Source organism: Notamacropus eugenii, chromosome 2 (genome assembly GCF_028372415.1).
Source record: "Notamacropus eugenii isolate mMacEug1 chromosome 2, mMacEug1.pri_v2, whole genome shotgun sequence".
Lineage (NCBI taxonomy): Eukaryota > Metazoa > Chordata > Mammalia > Diprotodontia > Macropodidae > Notamacropus > Notamacropus eugenii.
In genome coordinates, this window is record NC_092873.1 from 30,505,422 (window position 1) to 30,533,363 (window position 27,942).

A 27,942-nucleotide genomic window follows, 5' to 3' on the forward strand; every position below is an offset into this window, starting at 1 on the left:
CTTCCCCCCGTCTTCTATGCATCCTGTCACAGCGCGAGGCTCCACAGAACCTCCAGCACAGGAAGCAGCCAGCCCAGGGCTCAGCCACCCTCGCGATCTTGAGCTGTGGACCCCTCCCGCGGAGAGCTAACTGACCTGGCACGTGTGCACTCGCCCAGGCTTAGCTTTACCCTTGGGCCCATGCGCGTGACTCCTGCATCTGGAGAACGCATGCGCATTTCGGTCCCCCTCGAGGCGTTGCTGGGGCTACAGCCGTCTCTAGGATCGATTCCTTGCTGTTACTGGCTTAGGAGTCACTTCACTTGGCGCTTCTGGCGGTTAAAGTTTTCTTTGGAGAATCAGCGAAGGCCCAGAGAAGTCCGTGACACCAAGGGAGAACTCCTCGTGAATTCCCCCACCCTCTCTGAGACCCGCTGACAACATGAAGAAGATTTTAAATATCTTTGGGAGGAGGGCTGAAGGCTCAGCTCCCACCTACTTCTCCCGGAGGGACAGCGGAGTCCGACCCTTCGACCCGGCTACTGGTTATTACATCTTGAAAGCCAAGGACCTCGATAAGATCCATAAAGCTGCCGCCTTCGGGAATGTGGAAAAAGTGCGGAAGTTGCTGCTGCACGAAAAGGCTGGAGTCAACCATCTGGATGAAAAGTGCAGGTGAGAGGGCGGTGGGGCAGAGTGAAGGGACGGCCCCCAGGAGCAGCCTCAGACACCCCAAATGTGAAGAGAGTAAACTTCTCTTTTTCCCTTTCACCTCCTCCCTTTCCTTCTTCACTGAAAAAACGTTTTCTTACCTCCTTTGTGAATGACAATTTGCTCCATTCCATTTCTCCTTTTCTCCTCCCAATGTACTCCTCTTTTATTCCTCAATTTTATTATTTTTTAAGTATCATCCCTTCTTATTCAATTCGTCCTGTGCTCTCTGTGTGTGTGTCTGTGTATTTGTGTGTGTGTGTGTGTGTGTCTTTATAATCCCTCCAACTACCTGAATACTGAAAAAAGTCTCAAGAGTTACAAAAATTATATTTCCATGTAGGAATGTAAACAGTTCAACTTTAGAAACTCCTCTATGATTTCTCTTTCCTCTTTACCTTTTCATACTTCTCTTGACTCTTGTAGTTAGAAGTCAGATTTTCTATTCAGTTCTTATCATATCACCAAAAATGCTTGAAAGTCCTCTATTTCACTGAATAATCGTTTTTTCTCTCTGAAGTATTATACTCGCTTTTGCAGGGTAGGTGATTCTTGGTTTTATTCGTAGGTCCTTTGATTTCTGGAATATCATATTCCAAGCCCTTTGATTCCTTAGCAAAGAAGCTGCCAGATTCTGTGTTATCCTGACTGTATTTCCACAATATTCGAATTGTTTCTTTCTAACTGCTTGCACTATTTCTCTTTGACCTGGGAACTCTGGAATTTGGCTACAATAGTCCTAGGAGTTTCTCTTTTTGGATCTCTTTCAGGAGGTGATTTGAGGATTCTTTCAATATTTATTTTGCCCTCTGGTTCTAGAGTGTCAGGGCAGTTTTTCTTGATAATTTCATAAAAGATGATGTGTAGGCTCTTTTTTTGATCCTGGCTTTCAGGTAGTTCCATAATTTTAAAATTTTCTCTCCTGAATTTATTCTCCAGGTCATTTGCTTTTCCAATAAGATATTTCTCATTGTTTTCTTTTTTTTCAATTTATGGTTTTGTTTTTTAATTTGTTGTTTTCTCAAAAAATCATTAGCTTCCATGTGGTCCATCCTAATTTTGAAAGAACTATTTTCTTCAGTCAGCTTTTGAACCTTCTTTTTCATTTGGCTAATTCTGTCTTTTACAGCATTCTTCTTCTCATTTCCTTTTTGGAACTCACTTGCCAATTGAGTTAGCCTATTTTTGAAGGCGTTATTTTATTGTTGTTGTTGTTATTATTATTGTTTTATTTCTTTTCAGTATTCTATAATCACTTCCATATAACTTAGATTTTTCCCCCTCGCTCCCCCTCCTTCCCACCTCCTTTCCCCATCTTTCCCCGAGTTGGCATAAAATTTTATACAAGTTCTACACATACATTCTTATTAAATACATTTTCGCCTTAGTCACGTTGCATAGAAGAATTAGAAGGAGTGGGGGAAATCATAAAACAAACCAAAGTGTCAATACAAACGAAAATGATCTGCTACATTCTGCAGTCGAATTCCATAGGTCTTTCTCTGGCTGTGGAAGGCATTTAGCCTTAAGAGACCATGGAGAATTTGTTAAGTCCTTGTATTGCAATGAAGTTGAAACTCTTCCAGAAAAAGTCCTTGCACGCTGAGATTGTTTCTGTGTATAAAGTTCTTCTGATTCTGCTGCTTTCACTCACCAACAATTAACAGAAGTCTTTCCAGGCCTTTCTGACTTCTTCCTGTTCATCATTCTTACAGCACAATAGTATTTCATTACGTTCATATACCATAATTTATTCAGTCATTCCCCAGTTGATGGGCATCCCCTTGATTTCCACTTTTTGGTCACCACAAAGAGTCCTCCTATAAATACTTTTGTACATGTGGAATTCTTTCTCATTTTTATGATCTCTTGGTCAAAGAGTATGTACATTTTTGTAGCCCTTTGGGCATAGTTCCAAATTTCTCTCCAGAATTGCTGGATCAGCTCACAGCTCCACCAACAATGAATTAATGTTCCAAATCTCCCATATATTCTCCAACATTTATCATCACCCTGTTTTGTCATGTTAGCCATTCTGATATTCATTGACTACTGGGTTTTGGGTAACTGACCTATTCCATAGGTCTACCCTTCTTTTTCTTAGCCAGTACCAAGTGGTTTGGATAATTGCTTTTTTATCATACAATTTCAGATCTGGTAGAGCTAGGCCACCTTCCCTAGCAATTCTTTTCATTAGTTCCCTTGCTGTTCTGGACCTTTTCTTCTTCCAGATGAATTTTGATATTATTTTTTTCTAACTCTACAAAATAATTATCAGATAGTTTGATTGGAGTGGCAGTGAATAAGTAAATAAATTTAGGTGGGATTGTCGTTTTTATTATATTGGTGCAGCCGACCCACGAGCAACTGATGTATTTCCACTTACTTAGATCTGACTTTATTTGTGTGAAAAATGTTTTGTCATTGTGTTCATATAATTCCTGGGTCTGTTTTGGCAGGTAGACTCCCCAATACTTTATAGTATCTACCCTAGATTTAAACGGGATTTCTCTTTCTATCTCTGGCTGTTGGGTTTTGTTAGTAATATACACAAATGCGGAAGGTTTGTGTGGGTTTATTTTGTGACTTGCAACTTTGGCAAACTTGTTTATTATTTCAAGTAGTTTTTTACTTGATTCTCTTGGATTCTCTCAGAATATCATCATATCTTAGTTTCTTTTTTGCCTATGCTAATTCCTTCAATTTGTTTTTCTTGTCTTATTGTTACAGCTAACATTTCTAGTACCATCTTGAATAATAGTGGTGATAATGGACATCCTTGTTTCATCCCTGATCTTATTGGAAGTGCATCTAGCTTATCCCCATTGCATGTAATGCTTGCTGAAGGTTTTGGGTAGATACTGCTTATTATTTTATGGAAAGTTCCATTTATTCTTAGCAATAGGAATGGGTGTTGCATTTTGTCAAAAGCTTTTTCTGCATCTTTTTGAGATAATCATGTAGTTTCTGTTAGTTTTGTTGTTGATATTATCAATTACATTAACAGTTTTCCTAATATGGAACCACCCCTGCATTCTTGGTATAAATCCTGTCTGATCATACTATATTATTCTTGTGATTAATTTTCTCTTTTCTAAAATCATATTTAAAAATTTTGCCTCTATGCTAGTTAGAGAAATTGGTCTGCAGTTTTCTTTCTCTGTTTTGCAACTTCCTGGTTTAGGTATAAAAACTTTAATTGTTTCATGAAAAGAATTTGGGAGGACTACTTCCCCTGTTTTCCTAAATACTCTGTATAATAATGGAATTAATTGTTCTTAAAATGTTTGATGGAATTCATTTGTGAACCTTCTGGCCCTGGAGATTTTTCTCTAGGGAGTTCATTGGCGTCTTGTTCAATTTTTGTTTCTGAGATGGGGTTATTTAAGTATTCAATTTCCACTTTTGTTAGTCTGGGTAATTTGTGTCTTTTAAAATAATCATCCATCTCGTTTAGATTGTTGAATTTATGCGAGTACATTTGGGCAACGTAATTTCTTATTATTGTTTTAATTTCCTCCTGACTGGAGGTGAGTTCACCCTTGTCATTTTTTTAAATTTTTTAAAAATTTATTTATTTAACTTTTAGCGCTCATTTTCACAAAATTTTGGGTTCCAAATTTTCTCACCATTTGTCCCCTCTCCCCACTCCAAAACACCGAGCATTCTAATTGCCCCTATCACCAATCTGCCTGCTCTTCTATCATCCCTCCCTTCCCTTGTCCCTATCTTCTCTTTTGTCCTGTAGGGCCAGATAACTTTGTATATCCCATTACCTGTATTTCTTATTTCCTAGTAGCACGAACAGTACTCAACAGTTGTTCCTAAAACTCTGAGTTCTAACTTCTCTTCCTCCTTCCCTCCCCACCCATTCCCTTTGGGAAGGCAAGCAATTCAATATAGGCCATATCTGTGTAGTTTTGCAAGTGACTTCCATAACAGTCGTGTTGTGTAAGACTAACTATATTTCCCTCCATCCTATCCTGCCCCCCATTGCTTCTATTCTCTCTTTTGATCCTGTCCCTCCCCATGAGTGTTGCATTGAAATTGATCCCTCCTCCCATTGCCCTCCCTTCAATCATCGCTCCACCCTGCTTATCCCCTTCACCCCCACGTTCCTGTATTGTAAGACAGGTTTTCATACCAAAGTGATTGTGCATTTTATTGTTTCCTTTAGTCGAATGTGATGAGATTAAACTTCATGTTTTTCTCTCACCTCCCCTCTTTTTCCCTGCACTAAAAAGTCTCTTGCTTGCCTTTTTATGAGAGATAATTTGCTCCATTCCATTTCTCCCTTTCTCCTCCCAATATATTTCTCTCTCACCACTTAATTTCATTTTTTTAAGATATGATCCCCTCCTATTCAATTCACTCTCTGTTCTTTGTCTTTGTGTGTGCGTGTATATGTGTGTGTGTGTGTGTGTGTGTGTGTAATCCCACCAACCACCCAGATACTGAAAATTTTCAAGAGTTACAAATATTGTCTTTCCATGTAGGAATGTAAAGAGTTCAACTTTAGTAAGTCCCTTATGATTTCTCTTTCCTGTTTACCTTTTCATGCTTCTCTTCATTTTTGTGTTTGAAAGTCAAATTTTCTTTTCAGCTCTGGTCTTTTCATCAAGAGTTCTTGAAAGTCCCTGATTTCATTGAAAGACCATTTTTTCCCCTGAAGTATTATACTCAGTTTTGCTGGGTAGGTGATTCTTGGTTTTAGTCCTAGTTCCTTTGACTTCTGAAATATGATATTCCAAGCCCTTCGATCCCTTAATGTAGAAGCTGCTAGATCTTGTGTCAACCTGATTGTATTTCCACAATACTTGAATTGTTTCTTTCTAGCTGCTTGTAATATTTTCTCCTTGACCAGGGAACTCTGGAATTTGGCCACAGTGTTCCTAGGAGTTTCTCTTTTTGGATCTCTTTCAAGCGGTGATTGGTGGATTCCTTGAATACTTATTTTGTCCTCTGGTTCTAGAATCTCAGGGCACTTTTCATTGATAATTTCATGAAAGATGATGTCTAGGCCCTTTCTTTGATCATGGCTTTCAGGCAGTCCTATAATTTTTAAATTGTTTCTCCTTGATCTATTTTCCAGGTCAGTTGTTTTTCCAATGAGATATTTCACATTAGCTTCCATTTTTTCATTCTTTTGGTTTTGTTTTGTGATTTCTTGGTTTCTCATAAAGTCATTAGCCTCCATCTGTTTCATTCTAATTTTGAAAGAACTATTTTCTTCAGTGAGCTTTTGAACCTTCTTTTCCATTTGGCTAATTCTGCTTTTTAAAACATTCTTCTCCTCATTGGCTTTTTGAACCTCTTTTCCCAATTGAGTTAACTTATTTTTCAAGATGTTATCTTCTTCAGCATGTTTTGGGTTTCCATTAGCAAGGTGCGGACTTGCTTTTCATGATTTTCTTGCATCTCTCTCATTTCTCTTCCCAGTTTTTCCTCCAGCTCTCTAACTTGATTTTCAAAATTCTTTTTGAGCTCTTCCATGGCCTGAGCCCATTGAATATTTATTCTGGATGTTTTTGATCCAGAAGCCTTGACGACTTCTGTGTCTTTCCCTGATGGTAAGCCTTGTTCTTCCTCATCAGAAAGGATTGGAGGAGATATCTGTTCACCAAGAAAGTAACCTTCTATGGTCTTTTTTTCCCCCTTTTCTGGGCATTTTCCTAGCCAGTGACTTGGCTTTTGAATGTACTCTCCACACCCACCTCGCCTCCAGGTCCCCCCAGCCAGTGCTTAGGATCTGAGATTCAAATGCTGCTTCCCAGCCTCAGGGCTTTGGGAGGGGGCAGGGCTGCTATTCAGTGTGAGATTAAGTTCAGGTGCTCAGGTGGGGGCAGGGCCGCCTCATGAGGCTCAGTTCCCTCAGGGGGTTTACATGGAGACCTTCCACAATGGATCTAAGCTCCTGCCTGTTTTTGGAGCCCCTGTCTGCTGCTGCCTCTGCTGCTGCCTCCCGAGGGTGCCTGAGTGATGGGGACACCCTGCTTTCCTCTCGGTGAGCCAAAGAGACTCTCTCACTGACCTTTAGCACCTGTGGGTGGAGGGACCTGGGTGGCTGCTAGAGATGCCGTCCCTCAAGCCTGCTCGGATCAGCTCCTCTCGCTTCCTGGCAGCCGAGGCAGGGCTGGGCTCTGCTCTGGGTCCAGTGTGTGACATTCCTTTCGGGTCAGTTTTTCAGGTCTTTGTGGAACAGAAATCTCCTCCACTCCTTTGTTCTGTGGCTTCTGCTGCTCCAGAATTTGTTGGGAGTTCTTCTTTACAGGTATTTTACGGGCTGTGGCTTCAGAGCTAGCACATGTATGTCTTTGTACTCTGCCATCTTGGTTCCTCCCCCCCACCCTTTTCATTTTGGAAATTGGTAATGTGGCTTTCTTCTTTTTTTATCACATTGATCAAAAGTTTATCAATTTTATTGTTCTTTTTTTCTTACTAAAAGCAATACTGATTTTTATTTATTAGTTCAATCGTTTTCTTAATTTCAGTTTTGTTAATCTCTTCTTTGGTTTTCAGCGTTTCTAGTTTGATATTTACTTGGGGATTGTCAATTTGTTCTTTTTCGAGCTTTTACAGCTCCATACTCAATTTATTGATCTCCTCTTTCTCTCTTTTATTCATGGAGGCATTCAAAGATATAAAACTTCCCCTAAGAACTGCTTTTACAGTATCCCATAAAATTTGGTGGGTTGTCTCATTATTGTCATTCCCTTGAATAAAGTTGTTAATTGTTTCTATTATTTGGTGTTTAACTCACTCATTCTTAAAGATTAGATTGTTTGCAGTTTCCAATTAGTTTTTTTTTTTTTATATTTCCATGACCTTTGAATACATATTATTTTTATTGCATTATGATCTGAGAAGGATACATTAACCATCTCTTCCTTTGTGCACTGGGCTGCAAGATTTTTGTGGCCTATTACGTGGTCAATTTTTATATACGTCCCATGTAGCTCTGAGAAAAGGTGTATTCCTTTCTATCTCCATTCAATTTTCTCCACATATTTATCATATCTGCCTTATCCAGAGTCATATTCACCTTCACCTCCTTAACTTCTTTTTGTTTGTTTTGCGGTTAGATTTCTCAAGTTCAGAGAGTGGGAGGCTGAGGTCTCCCAATAGTATAGTTTTGCTCTCTTTCTTCCTGAAACTCCCTTAACTTCTCTAAGAATTTGGAGCACTTCTCTATATCATTCGGAGCACATATGTTTAATAATGAAATTTCTGCACTGTCTATGGTGCCTTTTAGTAGAATATAGTTTCTTTCCTTATCTCTTTTGGTTAGATAGATTTCTGCTTTTGCTTTGTCTGAGATTAAGATTGCTACTCCTGCTTTTTTTTCCATCAGCTGAAGCACAATAAATTCTGTTCCAACCTTCTACCTTTACTCTGCGTGTACCTCCCCTTTTCAAATGTGTTTCTTGTGAACAACGTATTGTTGGATTACGGTCTCTAATCCATTCTGCTATCCATCTCCGTTTTCTGGGAGAGTTTATCCAATTCACATTCACAGTTATGATTATTATTTCTGTCTTTACCTCCATCCCTTTCCCCCTCATTTATTCTTTTACTTCTCCCTTCCCCAAGAGTTTTAATTTTTGGCTGCTGCCTCCCTCAGTCTCTCCTCCCTTCTTTCAGCCTCCCTCCCTTTTAATCTCCCTTTCCCTTATACTTCTTCCCTCCCTTTTAGCCTCCCCTCCCCTTTCTTTCCCCTTTCCTTTCCTATTTCTTTTAGAACCAGTTGTATTTCTACATTTACTGAGTTTACTGTACTCTCCTTGAATCCAATAAGATGAGCATACCTTTCAAACAATACTCATCTCCTCCCCTCTTTCCCTCTACTCGAATATATTATTGTGCCTCTTTTTGTGAAAGAATTTATTTTTTCTGCCTCTTCTTTTTCACATCTCAAATTACCATCGCTTAACACCCTTAAATCACATTTGTTTTCATCACATCATTAAATTTATACCCCCTCCCTCTATCTACGTATATCCCTTTTACTTTTCATAATAAATATGCAATTCTCAAGATTAACAAATATCATGTTCCCTTATAGGGATATAAACAGTTTATCAATGCCATGTAACAAGTTTTTTCCCCTCTTCACCTTTTTATGCTGCTCTTGAGATCTGCGTTTGAAGATCAAATTTTCTGTTGAATTCTGGCCTTTTCATCAGGAAGACCTGGAAATTCCTTATTTCATTAAATATCCTTCTCCTTTCCTGAAATAACATGCTCAACTCTGCTGGCTAATTAATCCTTAGTTGTAGTCCCAGCTACTTTGCCTTATGCAATATCATATTGCAATTTCTTCAAACTTTTAATGTAGAAGATGCCAGGTCCTGTGTGATCCAGACTGTAGCTCCTCGATATTTAAATTGTTTCTTTCTGCCTGCCTGCAATATTTTATCCTTCACTTGATAATTTCGCAATTTGGCAATGATATTCCTTGGTGTTTATAGTTTGGGGTCCCTTTCAGCAGGTGAATGGTGGATTCTTTCAATGACTGTTTTGCCCTCCGTATCTAGAACTTCTGGTCAATTTTCCTTGGTGATTTCGTGGATGATGTTGTCCAGCCTCTTTTTTCATCATGACTTTCTGGTATACCAATAATCCTTAAATTATCTCTCGTGAATCGCTTTTCGAGGTCAGCTGTTCTTCCAGTTACATTTTTTTACATTTTCTTCTGTCTTTTGATTCTAGATTCTGTTTGACTGATTCTTGATGCCTCCTAGATTCACTAGCTTCTACTTGGCCCATTCTATTTTTTGTCAAATTGTTTTCTTCAGTTAACTTTGGAATCTCCTTTTCCATCTGCCCAATTGTTCTTTTTAAGGAGTTATTTTCACCAGTTAGGTTTTGTACTTCCTTTTCCATTTGTCAAGTTTTCCTTTATAGAGAGCTGTTCTCTTCAGTGCACCCTTTTCTATATTTTCAAAATCATTGGTCAGTTTTTCTTCTATTTCTATAATTTGGGTTTTAAAATTCTTGCAGAGCTCTTTCAAGAAGGCTCTTTGTTTTTTCCACCAGTTCATATTCCCTTCTGAAATTTCAGATGGGAGTACACTCTCACTGCTGACCTGTTTGGTATTTGTGCTTTAGTTCTTGTCCCCATAGAAAGATTCTGTGGTCTTTTCTTTTCTGTGTTGCTTTTTACTCATGATAATAACCCTTTTCCTGACTTTTAAGGTAGTTCTCTGCATCTGTGGCATAGGGAGCTCTGTCCCATATTTCTTGTGCCTAAAACTTGAGACTTTGTGTGTTGTGGCCTCTGGTTCTTTCAGCTAGAAATTAAATGCTGCCGCTTACCTGGTGCTGAGCTAGCTAGTGTTTGACAGTGGAGGCCAGTTAGGACTTTTTGGGTTTCCCCACAATTACCCTGGAAGAAGCTCGTCAGTTGTGGGGGAGGGTTGATCTGGATGCAGGCAGCTCCTCTGCTCAGCTAGAGCATAGGCAAGGTCAGCTTTCTGTGCTCATGTCTTCCTGATTCCACTGGGGTGCTGAGGCATGTCTGTGGTCCTGGCGTTGGCAGTTGCTGACTTCACCTCCCTGGGATTCAGGAACTTTATCCAGTTTGTTGGAGTGGGACTATCTGGGACAGCTCTGATCCTGCACTGATCGCCTTTGGGCCACAGCATGAGGAACCCTTCTTAGCGATCTTTCTAGCCTCTTGTGCTGCGAGTGTGTTTACCCCTTTTGCTGCTCCCACTGTTCCAGGGTTTTTTCCAGGGAAATAATCTCTGTTCTGGTCAAGGTCATCAAGGCGAAGGAAATAGCAATTACCAATCACTCTGCCATCTTGACTCCTGGAATCGGAAAATCAAAGGTGTTACTTTCTTCAGCATTTCTTTGGGTCTCCTATAACAAGCTGTTGATTCACTTCTCATGATTATCTTGCATACCTCTCATTTCTCTTCCCAATTTTCCTTCCACCTCTTTTCCTTGATTTTCAAAATCATTTTTGAGCTCTTCCATGGTCTGCGACCATAGCATATTTATTTTGGAGGTTTTGGACACTGAAGCCTTGACTTCCTCTGAGGTAATGCTTTGTTATTCCTCATCCTATCAGAAGGAAGAAAATACCTGTTCACCAAGAAAGTAACCTTCTGTTGTCTTCTTTTTGTCCCCTTTCTGGGCATTTTCCCAGCCAGTTATTTGACTTGTGAGTCCTTTGTCAAGAAGAGAGCATCTTCTGCGGACCTGTAAATTCTCAGTTCCTCCAAAGTGGCACAGTCAAGGTAGAGGAGTTTACTCCCTTCCTGGCCTGCACACTGGTCTGGGAGCAATCAAAAACTTTTCTGCCTAGAACCTGTAAATGAAATTTCCTCACCACAACCATCCCCATTTCCATTGCCAGTGCTCCTTTTCATCCATGGGCGGAGCTCAGAGCTGAGAATCAGATCAGTGGCTCAATGCCCCCAGGGGCTCTAGGCAGAAGTCTCCAAAAGTTGCAGCTGCAGTGCCTGCTGCTGGAGGTCCAGATTCCTCTCCCCTCTCCTGGCTGAAGGAGCCCTCCTACTGATCTTTAAAGCTGTCTGTGGCGTTTGTGGGTTGAGCAATCTGGGAACTGCTAGCGGTGGTGCCTTGAAGCCTGTTCCTGGTCCTGTCACTGCTGCATTGTGCTGTTCTGCACTCCACACGCTGAGCTCAAGTCTGTAGGGTTTAAAGAAAGGGCCCAGAGAGAAGGTGCAGACACGTATAATCAATGATCCTCTTAGAGCATTTAGACACAAACGAGATGAGAAATGTAGGATGAGAACGAGGAAAGATTAATGAAGTAAAAATGATTTTGGCAATGGGGAAGAAGTTGTGGGCATGTTTGTAGGCAAGCAGGGAAGTAACCACTAGGCAGGGAATGATTTGAAGAAAACCGGAATATGAATTAGAGGGGAGGGTGATATGCTGCAGGAGATATGATAGAATGGAATCACTTGTACCTATAGAAGTTTGTTCATGGGTAAGGAGAAGAGTTATCTCTTCTTGTGAGATGGATGATGGAGGAGATAGTGACAGAAGGCATTTGGATAATGTTAGATGAGAAGAAGTGGGGCAGGGAGATCTCAGGTAATGGTCTCAATTATTTTCAGCCAATTATGAGGCAAGATTTTTAGCTGAGGAAGTGCAGAGTGAAACTTGGGAGATTTGAGGAGGGATGAAGAGGTTTGATTTTTGGCTACTGTGGGGAGTGTAAGGAGACTGTTTTTCATGTATATTTTATAGAATCTGCTTCCTTACTCTCTCAACATGCTTAATACAGCCATCTGATTAAATGTGTGTGTTAGAGTTTCTCATGGGATGTGGACTGAATATGTGGTGTCATTGGTATAGAGAATTCCCTTTACACTGCAGGCCAGTAGCTTTCCAGCAAGTTAGAATCTTAGAAAATTGCTCAGATCCCTGAGAGGTCACACTGTCAGTGTGAGTCAGAGGTAGACCTTGCCAGCATCAAGGCTGGCTTTCTATCCACCATACTGTGCTGCCTTTCTGTAGTTTATTCCAAAACATATGCATGGGGACCTTTAAACATGAGTCACTTAAATTATCCATAGGGAAGTTAAGTTCCAAATATAATTTTCAAGGCCATATATATCTTTTTTGTTTGTTTACTTTGTTTCTTAAATATTGAAAATCTGTGGAATCCAGGATGGAAATGTGACGGTTCAGAGTGTCCCAATTGAATTACATATAGTTTCTTATTTGGTGAAAATGTACAAAAATAATATGAGATGTGTTCTTAGAAACAATGAAACGCTGACTTGTTGTAACCACGACCCATATATTGAATGTAATTTCCAATATTAGTCATACATCAGCCTTCAAAATTAAAAGTGATAGCTATATTATGAGTTTTTATTAATATTTTCAGTTGTCTAAAAGCAAGAAATGCAGACATTTCCATGTTTCCTGTGAACATAGGTCCATGTCAGTTCATCTGCCTTCACATTTTTTAGAGCCAAATTAGGAATGGATATGTGAGGACAGCCTCATGGGTTAAAGCAGCTGGAGAATTGGCTCACTGAAGTGGCTGAAACCAAAGGCTTTCATGGTTCTCTGACTATCCTTACTCACCTTCCTCTGACACACATGCTGTGATTTGCAGACTAATAACTTTTGCCCTTCCCATAAATATATGTTGTTTTGTTGAGGTGATTATTAAAAAATCAATTAAAATAGAGTGATGATAACAGAAATGAGTGTAGGAAACTTTGTTTATAATACAAATGTTGTCTAAAACTGAAGGAAAAGAAAAACCTACCACCAGTCACTATACAGTTTAGTGCTAGTCCATTCTCAAGGTTGAGATACTTTTCAAAGTGTTCAATATGAACACTTATGAAGACAATGCTAGCCTGTTGAGCCTGCATGGTATGTCAACTAGATAATTATCCCCTAGTTTGAAGACTAACTGTACTTAACATGGAAAGAAACATTCCTAGAATGATGAAAGTTGTAATTGCTAACAGCAACTACATGTGAATTCCGATGGAAAGTTGTCACAGATTCTTGTCGTTCCTCTGTCTTTGTGGTTATATTCTTCCCTAAAATAGATAGCAACGAAGTTGGCCTCCCCCCATATTGCCACTCAGTCAGTGTGATGGCTGACCCGATATCTTTCTCTTTCATGATCCTTTACCCTAACATTGGAGGCTGTTTTGCTTCCTTACTTTCTGATTTCTTTCACCACCCATAACTCGGTTTCTTGCTGAAGTAATTCTCAAATGTATATAAACACGTTTTTAAGTTCCTTCCCCTCTCTCTCCCAATGCCTTCCCAGGAATATCTCTGTCCACCCTGGCTCTTTTACCCTGATTCCCATTTCTTTTTGTCCCTTTCCTGAATAAAATTAGATCCTACCCTAATCATAGCTGATAGGGATGGGATGTAACTGGATTCAAAAATAGAAAATGAGTGTAAACTGAATGAACCAATCTCAAATTTATTTTAGTTCCCTTCACAATCTCCATAATCAAAGGCTTCATTTCATCTTCCCCTTTTTTTCTGGAAGCATTAGCATCCAATATTTTCAAGAGACACAGAAATAATATTGACTGTTGCTTTTTATGTTTTGTATAATTACGAAGTTAAGATAATATTGTCTTGGTCAAAAATGATTTTTGACTGTGGATAGGGTATTGTGCCTGGAAGGTCAGGAAGACCTGAATTCAAATTCATCCTCAGATACTTTCTAGTTGTGTGACCCTGAGCAAATTCCTTAATCATTCTTTGTCTCTGTTTGCTCAATTAGGAAATGAGGCTAATAATGGCACCTACTTCCCAAGGTTATGACAAGGATCAGATGAGAGAACATTTGTTAAGTGCTTAGCCCAGTGTCTGGGACACAGTAAATACTTACTACATACTAGTTGCCTTCCTTCTCTGGCTTCATCCAAGCACATCATCATTGCAGCTGGGAGGAGGAAAAGGAAGAGCTGTTCCCTCTCCCCATGTGAGGAAGGCATGAGGGAAAAGGCAAACAGGGAGTCCCGAGGAAGAAGAAAAATGAAAACTATCGATCTTTGAGTATTTAGATCCACATTCATTATTTCAGGAATACGTGATATTGTTGGTATGGATATTCCCTCCACCAGTACATATCATGAACCTTAAGGGGCAGGTAGGTGGTACAGTGGATAGAGCCAGTGCAGGAGTCAGGAGAACCTGAGTTCAAATCTCACCTCAGACACTTGACACTCACTAGCTGTGTGACCTTGGGCAAGCCACTTAAGCTGGATTATCTCCAGTCATCTTGCTGAATATCTGGTCACTGGATTCAGATGGTTTTGGAAGAGAAGTGAGGCTGGTGGCCTGCACAGCCCTCCTTCACTCAAAACAAAGTCAGTGCAAGTCATTTCATTATTTCTCTGGTGACATGGTCTTCTTCAGCAACGAAGGACAAACACATACACACATACATACCATGACCTCTTTACAACTTGGCCGATGATCAGCCAGAGGCAGCTAGGTAAATCAATGGATAGAATGCTGGGCCTGGAGTCAGGAACACTCATCTGTGTGGGTTCCACTCTGGCCTCAGACATTGATTAACTCTGTGACTCTGGGCAAGTCACTGAATCCTGTTTGCTTCAGTTCCCTCATTATTACAATGAACTGGAGAAGGAAATGGGGAACCATGCCAACATCTTTTGTCAAGAAAACCCCAAATGGGGTTCACTAAGAGTTAAACATGACTGAAAGACTGAACAACACAGCTCATCTTTGAGACTGACTTTTGATAAAACAATTCATCCTCCTTTGAATAACCTGGTGAAATCTTTATCAGCTTAGTTAGGTTGATCTGTGGACAGCAGACATACCAGGCTTTTACCTTGCCAGCATGGTAGAGCTACCAAAACTTGCACCCTGCTGGGATAGCTTTTAGCATCACAGAGCCCCTTCACCTGTCCAATGTTGCATTGCAGTATGGCTTTAGTGGAGATTGTACACACATATGCATATGTGCTTGTCGCAATACACAATATACAAATTTGAAAATGTTTTTTTCCCCCTGAGGCACCTGCCTTACTAAATACTTTGTAATTATGAATCCTCTTAGTGTAAAAAGTTATTATTAGAATTAACAGCCAACCAAGGTGATGCACACCTATTATCCCAGTTGCCAGAGAGGCTGAGGCTGGCAGATCTCTTGGACTCATGAGTTCTGAGCTGCAGTGGGCTATGCCAGTAGGGTGTCTGCACTAAGACTGGCATCAATATGGTGTGTCTCAAAGTACAAGGGACCATCAAGTTCCCTATGGAGAGGAGAACCACTTGAGGTCAGAAACTGAGCAAAGTTTCCATGCCAGTCTCTAGTGAAATCTAAATATACTGCTCTTTGTCCCCCAGGCACTTTTGTTCATCATATCCAGTAATGAGAGCTAATACATATTGTAGGTTTCTTCAGGTGACAGTAGTGACGACTAATATATATTTTGGCAGTGATTTACAGTTCAGGCACCATAATAATTTTTATTTTTGTATTGCTATGTTAAAATTTTTCTATGTTAGAACTACAGTATATAATAATAGAACAATTTTGGTTTTTGTAATTATGAAGCAATCATATCGCCCTCTCATTTCCATAGGACACCACTCCACCTGGCCTGTGCTCATGGATTTCCAGATGTCGTGGCCCTCTTAGTAGAGAAAAAATGCAAGCTAAACCTATTTGACAATAACGGTCAAACACCTTTAATAAAGGTATGCGCTAGTTAACCATTTTGGTCTATTTAATGTCTTTTGGTTTCTCTCAGATTAAGAAAATATGCTTTACTCATTTAAATACCATGAATGATATTTTAATATACTAAATTTTATCGTAGAGTACCTATTACCTCTTTCTCTCCATTATATTGACAGGCAGTAGAGTGTCAGCAGGAGGAGTGTGCAGCTGTCCTGCTGGAACATGGTGCAGACACTCTTCATCGGGATACCTACCACAACACTGCACTTCACTATGCTGCCTGTGAACATAACATCAAGATAGCAGCCGAGCTGCTTAAGCATAATGTAGTAATGGAAGCAAGAAACAAGGTAGAATCCCACCTCTTATTAACAGAGTATTTTGTAAGTTAAAACATGTAAATCAGTTAATGTCCAATTCACATATTTATATTTCATATATTCTTGGAAGCATTTATTTAATGAAAACAACTTAAAATAGTTTTGTAGTCAAAGTTCATTGTCCTTTCGAATTTTCTGATGGCAAGGGAGATCAGAGGAGACAATTTCATTGACATCTGACCTCCAAATGTAGAACTTCCCTTTACTGCTTTAGACCAGCATCTGTTCTGAAATTTAATCTTAGAGTAGGGATTCTTAACCTAGGATCCATTAATTTAAAAAAAATCAACTTTTACTTTATAGTTATTTCAAACTATAGTTATAGTCATTGGCTTCCTTTGCATTCTTTATATTTTAGGTATTTAAAAATGGTATCCTGAAAAGGTATCCATGACACACAAAAAAGTAACGAAGTCCTGACTCAGGGAGTGTTCTGAAATGCTGAAATGACCAGGAACTTCCCAGTGTCACCCAGCCAGTATAGGCAGCAGACCTTGAATCAGGGTCTTACTGACGTTGAGGCTAGCTCTCTATTCATTGCATCACAACTGTCTAGTCAGCATTTTCTTCGCATGATATGTTAGGTCTGCTTCTCAGAATGCAATGTTTCCATGAGATACTTGTCTACAGTGCTTTTCTACCTGTAGTCCTTTACTTGTGATAATGCAATGGTAATTTGTCATGTAGAAATGCCATAATGTTTTTAAAAATGATCTTCTAAAAATGTGTTCTTATTAAGCATACAACTATACAGAATTTTCACAAGAACAAATTCTTACGTGTATGTAGGTTTGTTTTTTGTTTTTGTTTTTTTCTATTTCCTAAACACTATGCCATTCCCTTTCTGAAATTACTGAACAATGCCTGAATTTTAAAAAAAAGCTTTAGCTCTTAGTCACTGCCACTTGAGTGAGAAAACAAAATAAATTATACATATGAAGGGTTGGGAAGGGAGGGAAAATGTCAAGGGAATGACTTTCTTCCAGATTTAACCACGTCGAGGCGAGATTTTCTTGAGTTTTGAGGTTGGTTGTACACACTTCAGGGGAACGGGTGAAGAGAACCAGGCAACCTTAAAACTGACCAGAATATAGTTTTAGCTTGGCAGAGTACAGTGGAAATAAGGTTGGCTGCATGCAGACAATAACTTGTCATGACATGAAGATAGCAAGAAAGGAGGATACTCCTAAAGTAATATGAAACAGTCTCTTACAAATCTTGGGTTTCTATGTCCTGGTCACAAATTAATCGCTGGAAGAATTCCCAGAGGCATTCTACTTTCATTTGGTCATTTTATATATGAGGACACTAAGTTCCAGATAGATGAAACAACTTACTTATGAACACAGAAATTACTCAACAGGAGCAGGATTTACACCCTGTTCTTCTCTCCAAAGTTCCATTGTCCCATACTTCCTTGGCATGTTAGTTAGCAAGTTCACAGATGTTCACAAAATGCCTTAAACTGAATTGAAGTGTATAAATATTTCTTGCATACTGTAACCATATCTTTAATATGATTTTGCAGGAAGACCTTACACCACTCTTGCTTGCAGTTATAGAAAATGACCGAGATATGGTGGATCTTTTATTAAAGCATGGAGCAAATGTGAATGCCTCAGATAGTTTTGACAGGTACTGTAATTAAAGTTTGCAACAAAAAAGAGGGGAAAGACACTAAAGGAATAAGAACAACTTAAATCATGTAACTCTTAGTGAACAACAGTAATTGGAATTGATCATCATTGTAAATGGATGAAAATGTCCACAAACATCAAGTATGAAAAGAAATGTTATTATTTCTATTTCTATAACAGGGAAGGCAGTTCCTGCGGGCATACCATCCAATGTGAATTGGTGATATCTATTTGCAATTTTCTCTATTTGACTTTAAACTGATTTTTTACTGAAGATCATCACACAGAAGTTTTGTGCACTAGTGATGCAATTGATTCTCTATATGAAATAATCTTCGTGTCACCCATGAGAATTGAAGTGTGTAATTTTTGCTCTTTCTTCCTTTGATTATCCTTAAGGATATGTGCATTAGCAAATACAAATCAATGCAAGAATAATAGGAATGACTTTGTTGGCCCCATGATCTTATAATGCTCCTGGTTCAGATTTTAATTCTGCCATGCCTTTTAATCTCACATAATTTTTGACTTGTCAATCCATGAATTCTTCATAGAGGATCCCAGAAAGACACTGGAGCCTTCTCCTGGTTCTTTTAATATTTGAGGCCGAGGAAAGCACTATGTTCTCTCGATTTCTTCTCTCACTTGTTTTCTTTTTAAGTTTAATTGTTCATACTTAGTTTTCAACTTTCCCTTTTTTAAGATTTTGAGTTCAAAAATGTTTTCCTTCCCTGCTCTCCCTTTTTCTTTGTCCTCTCCCCTTCCCAGGAACGTATGTAACCTGATATAGGCTGTACATGTGCAATCGTATTAAACCTATTTCTATACTAGTCATGTTGTGATAGAAGAATTAGAATAAAAGGGAAAAATCCGAAGACAGAAAAAGCAAAAAAAAGGGAAAATAGTATGCTTCAATCTCCATTCAGATTCCTAGTTCTTTCTCTGGATGTGGATTATATTTTCTGTCACGAGTCCTTTTTTCCAGTTTTTCCAGCAGTTTTTGTCCTTATCCTTATTCCTTAAAGAGCCTTTGGGTTTATCATACAATAGATTACTGCTGTCATTGACTATGGTGTGTTGGATACCTAATCTATTCCATAGATCCAGCATTTTGTTTCTTAGGCAGTATCAAATAGTTTGGATGATTGCTGCTTTATACAATTCACTTTTAGATCCAGTAGAGCTAGGCCAGCTTCCCTTGCATAACGTTTCATTAATTTTCTTGATATTCTAGACCTTTTGTTCCTCCAGATGAATTTTATTCTTTTAATCTCTAAAAAATAATGTTTGGTAGTTTGATTGGTATGGTACTCAATAAGTCAATTAATTTTGGTAGAGTTGTCATTTTTATCATATTAGCTTGGCCTATTCATGAGGAACTGACATTTTTCCATTTATTTTGATCTGACTTTATTTGTGTGAAAAGTGTTTTGTAATTGTGCTCATGTCATTGGTTGAATTGTATCTTTCATATTGTCGTAATTCTCTTGGATCACTCTCATTTCTTTTCCCACATTTTCTTGTACCTCTCTTCTACGATTTTTAAGTTCCTGTCTAATCTGTTCCACGAGCTTTCTCTGGGACTGAGAACACATCTCCTTTTTCTTTGGGATTTTGCCTATAGGTGTTTTGAAATTGTCCTCCTCTGAATTTTTTTCTCCATATTCCATGTGACCACGATAACTTTCTATGGGCAGATTTTTTAAAATTGTGGTTGTTTTGCTCATATTTTTTGGTCTTCTTTCTTTTCAGTGTCAATTTCTTTTCAATTTGATCTCTGCTCGCAGTGTGGAAAGGGCACTGTTTCAGGCTTCTTGTGTGAGGGTCTACAGGTCCTGACTGTTTACCTTGTGCTGCACTGATATTCTACTGAGGTCCATTGCGGACACTCTTGTCTGGAGCTGTGCTAAGGGGGTGGGAGTGGAGATGACTGGCACTGCTGTAGGAAGTAGGAGTCTGACAGTTTGCCTGATGTTGAACTGATGTTCTGATGCTGATGTCTGGCATGTGCTATGGCTGGTGGAGTGTTTTTGCATTTCCCTAAGGACACACTGAAGCATTTGTCATTGTAGCCACAGGGGGATGGCTGTTTGCTTAAGCACCTGTAAGGATGGAGCCTACCTGTTTGCCTGGGGCTCTGGTGAAGGCATGTGGGTTCTCAGAGCTGGAGTCTGCCGTTGTTCCTGCCTATTCTGAGGCACATGGGTGGTCCTGCTGTTGCCGTTGCCCTGTTCCACCATACTGGGGCTCATGACCTACCACTGCTTTGCTGAGGTGGGGCTTACTCCTGGCCTAGTGGGACACTTCCTGTCCTGGACTGTGCTCCCTTTTTCCCAGGTAAGGAAGACCTTTCCTGCCAACCTTCCAAATTTCTTGGTCTCAAAGATTGTTTCACCCCATATTTTTGCTGATTGTGGTGTTCCAGGATTTGTTTAGGGGCACTATTTTATGGTTGTTTGGAGGTAAATGTGGGAAAGTTATGGAAATTTGCTGCTTACTCCACCATCTTGGTCCCCAGAATTAAACACTATCTAAAAAAGCTCATATTTTAAAACATATGATATTAACCACTAATGCCAGAGTTGATGACTCCATTCGTTTCAGTCTTTCTCGTAATCCCTTATTTCCCACCCAATTATAATTCACTAGTTCCTTTTGGGCTCTTATTATGTTTGCTATTGATAGTTTGGATCAGACAGAAACTGTAAACAGAATGAATATTTCTACCTGCTAGAAAGAGCTTATTAACCCTTCAAAATACCTTTAAAATATCCATGATTTCATCAGTGAGGATACTTCTTAAACTATTTCAACATTTAGCAGAGTCAGCCTGTTGTATTGTTATCGCTAAGTAGCCAATGGGTAGCAAACCTCTACTTGACATTACTAATATTGGTATAATACTGCCTGAGGCAGAAAGTCCATGAATCATTCAGCATACCAAAAACTCGGTATTTTAGAAAATTTGTGTTCTCATCATGGAAATTCTCTCTACTAGTGCAGCTCATAATCACACTAACTCTTAATCAACTGCCTTCATGACTTAATGGGCATTCCTCAAATCAAGTGGTGCTTGCTTTCTGGTGATGAATCTTTCTGGACTTGTCTTTAAACAGCAGAATTCATTGCTATATCCATGGTCAAAGACTTGCAGGTTTGTTAAGACACAAGACAGCTTGTTCTGGATTAACCTTTGACAACCAAGGGTCAGCTCCACATTTGGAAGTGGCATTGGAATAGCAACGGAGTGAGTTGCCAATTTCTAATCCAATCATTTGCAAAGACCCTCCACTTGACTTTGAACGCTAGTAGACAAATGGAAACTCTGTGAATGGTCCTTCTGAAAGTCCTGAACTGTTGTAAACAAGTGACTTTGACACCCTCTCTTCTTCTCTGTCATAAATCCTTAAATTTTACAGTCCTTGCTAAAACTCTATGGGGACCAAAAAAGCCCTCTTTTTCTTATCTGTCATGTTGGTCTTAATTGCCATTTTTCGTGCTGCACATAAATAGTAAAAGTACTCATATCCATCACTAAGTGTTCATGTTCCACATGCATGTTGACTCATATAGGACATATGATCCTGTTGAAACATATCAAGAAACATCAAATTACATGTCACTAGTTTAAATTTTTAAATGTGAATTGTTTCTTTGGCACTCTAGAACACCTCTGATGATTGCTGCCAGTTCTGAACCAAGCGGTGTCATCAGCCTGCTTCTTAAATATGATATTGATATCTCTCGTAAAGATAAAAATGGAAAGAAAGCTGAAGACTTTGCTATTGACACTCTTCATGTCCTGTAAGTAGTAAGATTATAATTCTAATTATTTTTACATCGTTGCATGTAAAATACTTTTTCTTTTATACAACTGAGACTGCCTGCGACTTTCATAGTTGCATAATATAGCAAGCATCTGGCCAGCATACTTCAAGGAACTTAGAAGAAATTAGGCAAATGGGCAAGTTAGGTCATCCAGGTTCAAGAGGAAACAAACACGAGACAGGCTACAAAGTAGAGTCAGGTAATCTGAGAACAGAATTTTCAGAAGTAATAATGATGATGACAATAGCTGCCATCTTTAAGGTTTTCTGATGTTTTACATACATTTTATTATCTTATCTTCATAAAAGTTCTATAATTTACTTATAAGGTGTGATTTAGAGAAGTGAGTTTTTTTGTTATTTTAAGATTTCCACATTTATTTCCACAAAATTTTGAGTTCTATATTTTCTCCCCATCTCTCCCCTGCCCACACCCCAAAACACCTTGCATTCTGATGGCCACTTCCACCAATGTGGCCTCCCTTCTAACACTACCTCCCTTCCCTTATCCCCATCTTCTCTCTTGTCCTGTAGTGCAAGATAAATGTCTATACCCCATTACCTGTATTTCTTATTTCCCAGGTGTATGCAAAAACAATTCTCAATATTTGTTCCTAAAACTTTGAGTTCTCACATCTCTTCCTTCCTCTCTCCCCATCCATCCCCACTGACATGGGAAGCAATTCAATATAGGCTATGTATGTGTAGTTTTGCAGATGACTTCCACAAATAGTCACGTTGTGTAAAACTAACTATATTTCCCTCCATCCTATCATGCCCCCCATTTCTTTTATTCTCGCTTTTGACCTTGTCCCTCCTCAAGAGTGTTTACTTCTAAATACTCTCTCTTCTCATTTGCCCGCTCTTCCATCATCTCCTCTACCCTGCTTGTTCCCGTCTCTCCTGCTTTCCTGTAGTGTAAGATAGATTGTGATGCCAAATTGAGTGTGCATGTTATTCCTTCCTTGAGCCACATGTGATGAAAGTAAGCGTCCCTTTTTCTCTCTCACCTCCCTTCTGTTCCCCTCCATTGGAAAAGTTTTTCTTGCCTCTTCTATGAGAGATAATTTGCCTCATTTCATTTCTTCCTTTCTCCTCCCAATATATTCCTCTCTCATCACTTAATTTTCTTTTTTTAGATATGATTTCTTCTTATTCAGCTCACCATGTGCTCTCTCTCTTACTCTCTCTCTCTCTCCATATATATATATGTATATATATATATATATATATATATATATATATATATATATATATATATATATATACATATATATACACACACACATAGTTATATACACACATATATGTATATGTATATGTCTGTGTGTGTTTATAATCCCTCTGTCTACCAAGATAAAGAAAGTTTCAAAAGTTACCTATATTATCTTTCCATGTAGGAATGTAAACAGTTCAAATTTAGTAAGTCCCTTGTGATTTCTCTTTCCTGTTTACCTTTTCATGCTTCTATTCATTCTTGTGTTTGAAAGCCAAATTTTCTTTTCAGTTCTTGACTTTTCATCAAGAATGCTTGAATGTCCTCTGTTTCCTTGCATGACCATTTTTTCCTCTGAAGTATTATACTCAGTTTTGCTGGGTACGTGATTCTTTGTTTTAATCTCAGGTGCTTTAACTTCCGGAATATCCTATTCCAAGCCTTTTGTTCCCTTAATATAGAAGGTGCTAGAGCTTCTATTATCTTGACTGTATTTCCTGAATACTTGAAATGTTTCTTTCTAGTTGCTCGCAATATTTTCTGCTAGACCTGGGAACTCTGGAATTTGACTACAATATTCCTAGGAGTTTCTCTTTTTGGACCTCTTTTAGGAGATGATTGATGGATTCTTTCAATATTCATTTGGCCCTCTGATTCTAGAATATCAGGGCAGTTTTCCTTGAGCATTTCATGAAAGATGATGTCTAGGCTCTTTTTTTGATCATGGCTTTCAGATAGTCCCATAATTTTAAATAGTCTGTCTTGGATCTCTTTTCCAGGTCAGTTGATTTTGCAATGAGATACTTCACATTCTCTTCCATTTTTTCATTCTTTTCATTTTGTTTTGTTAGATCTTGGTTTCTCATAAAGTCATTAGCGTCTGTCTCTTCCATTCTAATTTTTAAAAAACTATTTTCTTCAGTGAGCTTTTGAACCTGCTTTTCATTTGGCTAATTCTGCTTTTTAAAGCATTCTTATCCTCATTGGCTTTTAGGACCTCTTTAACCAAGTGAGTTAACCTATTTTTAAAGCTTATTTTCTTCAGCATTTTTTGTCTCCTTTAGCATGCTGTTGATTCACTTTTCATGATTTTCTTGCATCACTCTCACTTCTCTTCCCAGTTTTGCCTCCACCTATCTAACTTGACTTTTAATATCCTTTTTGGGCTCTTCCTTGGCCTGAGGCCATTGTCTATTTATTCTGGATGTTTGGGATGCAGAAGTCTTGACGTTTATGTCTTCGCCTGATGGTGAGCAACCTTCTTCCTCATCCAAAACGATCAGAGAAAATACCTCTTCACCAAGAACGTATTCTTCTCTATTCTTCCCCTCCCCCCTCTTTGTTGGACACTTTCCCAACCAGTTACTTGACTTTTGGATCCTTTGTCAAGATTAGGGTATACTCTGGACACTTGAAAGATCTCAGTTCCTCCAAGGTGGCTCAATCAAGGGAGAGGAGTAAACACTGAACAGGAAGCAACCAAAAACTTTTCTGCCCAGAATCTGTGACCATGTTAGCGCTCCTCCTCACCCCCAGTTAGTGCATGCAGCTGAGATTCATGTCAGCTGGTCAATTCCCCCAGAGGTTTTAAGCTGAGGGACACAAATTGGAGGCTGGCTGCTACCTGCCACAGCCACTACAGCCACCGTAGCCACCACAGCCACCACTGCCCCTCACCATGCTGCCTTTAACAGTGTCTGGAGCCAGGGATAGTGGGGGAGCAGTTGAAAAAGCCTTCTCACTGACCTTTGAAGTTGTCTTTGGCACATGTGGGTTGAGGGAATCGAGATCCCCTGCTGCTGCTGTGGGTTCCACCCCTGAGAGCTGTTCTGGTCCTGCCCCTCCAAGTGTTGCCTGGCCAAGACTAGGCTGTGGTCCACTCTGCATGCGGTGCAAAAGACTTTTCCCGTCGACCTTCCAGTTCACCCTGGGCTGGGAATCTCTTTCACTTCCTTGTTCTGTGGCTTCTGCTGCTCTAAAATTTGTTGAGAGTCATTGTTGACACGTATTTTATGGGCTATGAGGGAAGAGCTAGTGTATGTGTGTCTTACTACTCCACCATCTTTCCTCCGTCCACTTTGTTTTTTAACCTTACCTGACACATTTCACTTATATTAGACAAAAGTGTGTTTTAGAAAAAATCACATTATGTCTGGTATGCTTGCAAATGAGAGATAATAAAAGGGGTAATTCATAGATATTAACAGCCAACATTAAAATTTACAGAATGGCAGTTTGGTATAGGGGAAAAAGTGCTTCATTTGGAGTCAGAGATGCCCTGGGAGAAATCATGCTTCTCAATACATGTGTGATGCTGGATAGCTGTTAACTTTTCCGTGACTCAGTTACTTAATCTGTAAAATGAAGAGAGGGAGTAGATGACCTAAAGCTCTGAGCCTATATTTAATTCTATATTGCTGTGACTCAGCGTGCAGGTGTAGTAAATATAGGTGATTAGTTATACTCTACATACTTTATCAAAAGAATAAAAAAATTTTGGTAACAATCTAATTATTTAAAGTTTGAGATATGATGAAACTTGGTGCATATAATTTTATCTTGTTTGATGTAGAAATATTATGGTTTATATTTTATTTTATACATAGCAATTACCTAGAAATTGAAACATATGAAAGACAGAAGAAACGAAAGCAGCTCAATTCATCCCAAATCAGCAGTTTGGAGAGTTCTTCTGATCCAAAAGTTTCTTTCCATGGACCTGATGAGGATAAAGAAGGTAGGACTGACAAATTCAAAGAAGTAATTAATGGAAATGAAAAAGCAGTCTTAAAATTCGTGTGTACATATACATGTATATATGTATATTCTATTTAAAACGTTTGGAATTGTTCTATTATTTATTTTATATATTTTTATTACTTCTAATTATTTATTATTTACTAAATTACCCTTGAAGTTTACTATCCTGGAACTGTTTACTAAAAACAACCTCAATATTTTTTGTGTTAGTATTTTCTTTTTTATCCAAAAATTCTTCAAGTAGGTTACAATACCAATTTTCACATTTCTTCATTATTCTAAAGGTATTTAACCAAATAATCAAAAAAGCTTTGAATACTTTTAAAATATATTACATTTAGCAATTTTATTTATATTTGATTCTTAAACATGGGGAAAATAAACATATAAGGACCTCCTATAACTGTAACATGTTTGCATACAGACACACACACACCCACACACACACACAGATGACCTGATCGGACATATAAAGATAGAATAGTAAAATAAGTGATGAGCAAAGCCCTCTTCCATTTTTGGAACTCTATGTAAATCATTTATCCAAGCTTTCAAAATGTATACATTTTAAGTGTTTCCAAAATTCGTTAATCTTCATAAAGCTTTCATGTCAGAGATACCATAGAAGATACAAAAGCCACAGGAGTTAGCTGGGCCCTGTAACAGAGATATGAAATATAATACATATATGTTCCTAGAATTTTGGTAGATATTTACATATGTGCCCATCTCCAACATGGCCCTAGAAAGACTTTCTAATCTCTTGATTCAAACTTTCAATGTGAGGAGATTTTCTGAGTTAGCTCTTAATATTTAATCCTGCCAGCTGGGCCCTTTGGGATCTTAATGACCAGGACTTGTAATAATGAATTCATTCCACATTTATGAGATTTCTTTTTCAAATCAATTTACTCATTGCCTTGTGAGAAATTTAGTGTGGGTGTTCTGATTCTGTGTACTCTCATTTGAATGGGGATGAAACTGAGGAACAGAAAGCTTAAGTGACTTGAACATGCTAACAGAGCTAAAAGGAAAGTGTTATCATGTACTTTTAACCATGGTATATTACACTATCTATCTGAAAGAGATGAACTATGTAAACCCTTCCGTGAAAGAAATGAGAAATCATAATGGCAGAAGAAAGAGTATTTAATTGTAGGTATATATTATTACTACCTGAAAAATCACCTTTCCCAAAACAACGTATTTCAATTTCCTATAGCCATTCAGGTGATAAGTGAACCACATTTTCCCTCATTTGTTCATTTGTAAAATAGGCTATCCATAGCTACATACATGAAATTGTTATGACAAGCGATTAAAGCTAAAAAAGTCAAGTTTTATTACTCAATTTTTATCATATAACTATATAAACAAATTTTAGGTGCAAATATTTTTAAAATGCCATATCCAGTTTTAATAAACATAATTGTACTAAGGAATTTCATTGAAGATGGAGTATCTATGAAGTTTACCAATCAAGAAAATGTTATATTCTAGAATACAGAACTAAATATAAAGACAATTGAAGACTAGGAATTCTGAGAGATAAGAACTATTCACAAATATGGTCATGGCAGATAACTGATTGTGGACAATTATTTTATGAAATATATAGTAACCAATAACATTTTCTATAGCAGCCAAAATCATAGTATAAACATAAACTTATTGGTGTTAGAATTTTAAAAGTTTGAAACAACTGGGGATAGTCATAAGAAGAACAATAAATTTTTATAAATTGCTGTTACAAAATACATATTTTTCTTCAAATACCCATTCTCCACCAAAAGACATTTATTTGTTGCACTCCATTTACGTTCCTCAAAAAACTGGTAAAATTCTTTATTCGATGGATAAGTGAAGTAGCGCCGCATCGCTTCACTTGTCACTAGACTTGAAACTGATGATCTCTTCACTTCGTTTGAACTTGCGGAGTTAGGGAACTATTTACCTTAAACCATAAACCTTCATTGATTTTGGGTGAAGCTTAGAGTAGTAATAAATTGAGAACCTTTTCTTTCTTGAGTATTTTTAATCGTGAACCCTTTGCATACAAATTTCCTTACAAATCATATTGTCAAAGGGAACAGGACTCTTATCATGAAGTGTGAGTGTGTTAGAATTCTGATCCTGGGGCCTGGTAGTCATTTTCACTTCCCTAGAACAACATCTTGCTTTCTTGCAATTATCTCTTGCATTCTTGTGTTCACATTAATTGTGAATAACCCTAAATTCCTTGTCA

At 38.4% G+C, this 27,942-nt stretch overlaps 1 protein-coding gene across 2 annotated transcripts in view; it reads left to right on the forward strand.

The window, feature by feature from the left end:
- Window positions 1-265: 265 nt before the first annotated feature.
- The window catches only part of LOC140524847 (uncharacterized), a 44,296-nt gene continuing 16,619 nt past the window's right edge, over window positions 266-27,942 (forward strand). For both annotated transcript variants that reach the window (XR_011973855.1, XM_072639683.1), the window contains exons 1-6: window positions 266-654; window positions 15,780-15,894; window positions 16,054-16,227; window positions 17,786-17,892; window positions 21,561-21,698; window positions 25,544-25,674. Coding sequence is in view for 1 of the 2 variants with exons in the window: in XM_072639683.1 (XP_072495784.1) it covers window positions 422-654; window positions 15,780-15,894; window positions 16,054-16,227; window positions 17,786-17,892; window positions 21,561-21,698; window positions 25,544-25,674 (898 nt within the window). In the remaining variant the exon portion in view is untranslated. The remainder of the gene's footprint in view (window positions 655-15,779; window positions 15,895-16,053; window positions 16,228-17,785; window positions 17,893-21,560; window positions 21,699-25,543; window positions 25,675-27,942) is intronic.